General features: G+C 35.5%; 1 protein-coding gene across 2 annotated transcripts; it reads right to left on the reverse strand.

Moving 5' to 3' along the window:
- Positions 1–1,560: 1,560 nt before the first annotated feature.
- Positions 1,561–3,831, reverse strand: LOC139891328 (heat stress transcription factor A-2-like). 2 transcript variants are annotated; one of them, XR_011773618.1, is made up of 3 exons: positions 3,470–3,831; positions 2,183–3,055; positions 1,561–2,085 (listed from the first exon to the last, which is right to left on the reverse strand). XR_011773618.1 is itself a non-coding variant. In XM_071874283.1 (3 exons), the coding sequence occupies exons 1-3, from the start codon at positions 3,764–3,766 to the stop codon at positions 1,890–1,892; spliced, it is 1,077 nt and encodes a 358-aa protein (XP_071730384.1). In that variant the 5' UTR covers positions 3,767–3,831; the 3' UTR covers positions 1,561–1,889. The 2 variants fall into 2 exon arrangements, 1 of the variants encoding a protein (XP_071730384.1); XM_071874283.1 differs by having other exon boundaries at positions 1,561–1,935; positions 2,322–3,055.
- Positions 3,832–4,831: the final 1,000 nt, after the last annotated feature.

Below are 4,831 nucleotides of genomic sequence, written 5' to 3' on the forward strand. Positions count from 1 at the left end.
AGCTTCCTCTCTCTAGAACTCTCCTCTCTCTCTCTCTAAGATGTTTGGTGGGAGAAAAATGAGAAGGAATGAGTTAGGATAAAGTTTTGAATCAGTTTTAAGGTCCCCAAACCGTCCATATGCGAAAGGACCATAATACCCCTCATTTAAACTCTTTAAAAATGTTGAAAAACACATCAGACGCAATCGGAGCGCCGCTCAATAGGGTGGAGCGCCGCTCCAACCTTCAGGTGCTGGCAGTCGAGGAAAAACAGTTTTCAGTAACTTGTTTTGGCCATAACTTTTCGACCGTAGCTCCGTTTTCGATGAATCAAATATCGTTGGAAACGTAATAAAATTTCCTTTCTAATGGTAAGGTTTTGAAACATCAACTCTTGGGGTCGAAAAGGTACGTACACACCTTGTGACTCAGACAACTTCCAGTTTTCTTCGACATTCGAACAAGCAATACGCACATGCTTGGTACACTTCTTACACACATCATACAATCATCTTTATACCATTATACAACCCTTCGTTCAACCCTTTTACATACATATATATATATATATATATATATATATATATATATATATATATATATATATATATATATATATATATATATACATATATACATGTATATATATATATATATGAATGAACGGGTCTTACAGAAGGGATAGAGGTTCCTCGGCTTTCTGGAGAGGAGGTATGTTCGTGGAAGCTTTCACGACATTTGATGGTATGATGACACGTTTGGCCGAGGAGAGTGCGCCGGGTGAAGGATCCGCCAATGTGTTATCGTACAAGATAGAGAATCGGTCGGGAAAGAATTCTTTGAAAGAGACGATCAATGGAAGATTGAAAAGAGCGGGTCCTAAAGGTTAATTGGGGTGTTTGGTCTTGCGTACTTTGTTCGGTATCGTCCATTTAGTTTTGTGTTGTTGTTGATTTTGTCTAGTTAGTAGTTTCCTTTTTTAGGTTTCGGGTTGTTAAGGAGGCTTGTTTATAGATAGTTTGCGTCTAGATGTAGCTTTCTAGGTACGAGCTTTCCCGTTTCCCCTGTCTTTTTTTTTTTTTTTTTAATTCCTATTGAGGACGTTTTTCTTTGAAAAACGACCTCCTTTCTATATGAGTTTTCGTTATTTTCACCAAAAAAAAATAAATAAAAATAAAATAAATAAATTAGTAGAATTGTACATGTTAGGTATATCACTTTGCAAGTCACCCTCATAGAATATGTGATCAGGTACTAGCAATTTGCAATCAAATCTGCTATGAAAGTACATGCGTTTATGTGTGATTGTACATGTTATATCGGATAGTAAATGGATTTGCAATTCACCCTTGAAGAAGATGTGGTCAAGTAATAGCACGATTTGTTGTCCTGATTTTAAGGCTAGTTATAACAATATGGTCCTTGTGCTACCTTTTGGACACTAGTTCAAACATTATATTATATCCAACTTTTAACCGAGTAAATACACATGGTCCAAATTATTGATCGATTTATATAATCAAACCAAAAACAGAATTAACGTTAATTATCATATAAAACTAACAAAGATGAACTCTTTATGGAAGGGAATCATAGTTAACATTACACCATAATACTACAAGTACTAACATTAACAAATCTAATAACGATGACAACCCAACAAGGCTTTGAGTGCTAACTTACGATCTGGTTGATGGCATACATGTGAATTATTACACAAAAGAGGTAAACCAAAAGGTATTACTAGAAATTATGATCAACTCCTTAAACACAAAACATATAAAGCAGTCACATCCAACTCTAACCCTTACTTTTACAACTATATTTAACTAACAAACACACCCTACAAAGATTGTCACACAATACCAACCTCATTTCTTGTTTCCAACACTGGCTACGGATACTGATCTTAAGAATGAAAACTCCTTGGACTTCTCCTTGCAGTTTTTTGCCCCCTGCAAACATGAAGCAAACAGAGGTGACAAATCAATGAAGCTTCAGGGTTGTTTGTTCACAGATAACTTACTGTCTATAAATAAACAGAAAACAACAAAAGGATACAACAGGAACAGCAGCATGGACTCCTTGCAATTCCAAAACCTCCCCTGTTTTGTATATAAAAAACATGTACAACATCAGATGCATTATTTCATACACACACTTTAGACTCTAAACACTATTAGTACCCAGAATTTCACATACCATAAAGTTAAGGATCAAATGCATCTCTGAATTGTACTCTACTATAAGAGGAGGTGGAGTTGCAGAGACCCACAAACTCTACACTAAACAATCTCAACAAGAATCACTTCAATCATCAAATAGTCAAGTATTAGATGACCTTAAAAACTCCATTTGATCAACAAGTTCTTGCAAATCTTCATCCCAGTCAAGCTGTTGACCATCCAAATCATCAAGAAACTCTTCAGGGTGTTTTTCAATAGGCAGATCCACATTCAATAGTTCCTGCAACAGATTATCATGCGAATCATCCTCAACCAAGCTTGAAACATCTCCTTGATTATTACCAACATCGTTACTCGATTCATCTTCAACAGCAACTGCAAAAAACGGATCCACATTCGATTGTATGTTTTCAATACCACCACCAGCACCAGCAACTTGCAAATTCTCTACACTTGGTGTCATTGTTAACCTTCGTTTTCGACCAATTTCAATATGCTCTTGTTCCCTGTTTGCATACTTGTTCATATACCTCTGTAGAAACTCAGGGTTACTAAATGCTTTCGCGAGGAATCCCATCATGTTTTGTTGCTTTTTTTCAGTTGCTCGTAACCTATTCTCCATGGTTATGAGCTGGTCTTTCGAATGTTGCTGCAACTGCCTCAACCTTACAATTTCAGCCATTAACAAACTTCTGTCTCTTTTCAATCCTTCAAGCTCTTCCTCAATTCCATATTGACCTACTTCGATACAAGGACCCGATTCTTGCTTTATTTGGGTCGATTGTGCCACATTTCTCCTCCTTCTGATGGTCTTCAGTAGATGCCTTTGTCCTCCAAGAAACCCTTCACTTGCAAATTCCCATCTATCTGGATCCACTTTTCTGAAACCCTAATTATAAAAAATCACATTCAGTATCAAACTTTTGCAATTCTATTGAATCAGATGCCAATTACTATAGCCTTCAATTTAATCAATAATCAAATTACACAAATACACACAGAAACGTAAGGTTAATAAAATTATTGAAAACTACACACAAATCAAACAATAAAAACCCCAAATTAGCTAAAATCTCACTGATGCATTTAATCGAACACCTTAAAAAAACTAGCATAACAAGGTATAATTGCAACCACAAATTACAATAAAATTAATCAACAATTTTCAATTGAGCATTTCATCAAACACCTTGTGTGCATGAGTTAAAAATTATTTTAACCTTTTATAAGCAAATCAATCTAGAAATTAGTTAATAACATGAGATAAATTTAAGCAAAAATAGAAAGAAAAAAAATCACTTACATAGGTATTGAGCTGGCGGATGAAGCTAGAGAAATTGCTATGCTTAAAATACCTCGGAAGCAAAGAAGTTGAAAACTTATGTGAATCCCAAACCACAAAACTATTCCTTGCTTTACTCCATGAAACCACCGCATCAGTGGCCGGATCTTCAACCATATCAAATGTTTTGGTTAGAAATGGGGGTGGACCTACCTCATGTAACCCTTCTTTTGGCCGTGGTGATGATGAAGACGATGATGAAGCTGTTGTTGTTGATGATATGAATGTGACTTCTTCTTCTTTCACAGTTGATTCCATTGTTAATTGGATTGAAATAGAATTGTTTGGTTGAAATGTTTTTGACGATTAAGTGATGGTGTGAAATTTTTTGCTATTTTAGGATCTGAAGTCGGTGAGCAGAGTAATATATAGTGGAAGGAAGGGAATGGGGAAAAATTGAGTAGAAAGTTCTAGAGAAAGAGTTATGCTTCTTCCCATCATACTTCAAATTTTATTTATTTTATAAATTATTATTATTATTTATTATTTATTATTTATTATAATTATAATAAGATAATAATTAACAGCATATATATATATATATATATATATATATATATATATATATATATATATATATATATATATATATTTATATATATATATATATATAAAATTTGTACAAATCTACAAAATGCCCTAATTTTTCTCCCATGCACAAAGAGAACGATCATAATTCTCAAATTCAAAACCCTACCACCACTTTACCGCTGATCTTCGCCACTATCAATCTTTCTCTGATGACATCTCCACACCAAATTCCTCTCACTATTGACAATTTCAGTAATCTACCGTTCCCCTCTTTGTCAGAAGATCTCTCATCTCCCGGACATTCTAGATCATGTACGATTAGGCCATCTATTCGCATCCTCGACGAATATACTGTTGTTCGTGACCCGAGTCATAATGGCGAGTCATCTTCACAGGTAATAACACCGCTTTCATCGACAGATCGAGGGTTCGGTCACTCGCAACACGGTGGAGTCAACTTTCAAAAGAATTGGCCCTCTTTTAGAGATCAAATGGTGGCCTTCTAGACGATATTCATTGTCGAGCTAAATGGTGAGCAGTTGCCAAGCTAAATGGTGGCCTTCTATGCGGTATTCTTTGGTTTCCTTTGCTTTAAAGTGCGTGGTGCTTGGACTGCGTCGAGGCAGTTGATCACCTACTTCTTCTGTGCACATGGACCTTCAAAATATAAACGGCTCTGTTTAGTTGGTGGAGAGTGAAATGAATAATTCCTTCTTTCATTATAGAATTCTCTAAAGATTGGTCTGCGGGTTTAAGCATTAAAGCAAAGATAGTTTGGAGCATTTTCGGCTC

The sequence above is a fragment of the Rutidosis leptorrhynchoides genome, chromosome 2, assembly GCF_046630445.1.
Source record: "Rutidosis leptorrhynchoides isolate AG116_Rl617_1_P2 chromosome 2, CSIRO_AGI_Rlap_v1, whole genome shotgun sequence".
In the NCBI taxonomy this organism is placed as follows: Eukaryota; Viridiplantae; Streptophyta; class Magnoliopsida; order Asterales; family Asteraceae; genus Rutidosis; species Rutidosis leptorrhynchoides.

Excerpts from the sequence above, each read along its gene's own strand:
- LOC139891328 (XM_071874283.1), bottom strand. The coding sequence starts at position 3,766 with ATGGAATCAACTGTGAAAGAAGAAGAAGTCACATTCATATCATCAACA. Across the intron at positions 3,056-3,469 it reads TCCGCCAGCTCAATACCTAT|GGTTTCAGAAAAGTGGATCC; the intron begins GTAAGTGATTTT and ends TTTTATAATTAG. Across the intron at positions 1,936-2,321 it reads GATCAAATGGAGTTTTTAAG|GGGGCAAAAAACTGCAAGGA; the intron begins GTCATCTAATAC and ends TCATGTTTGCAG.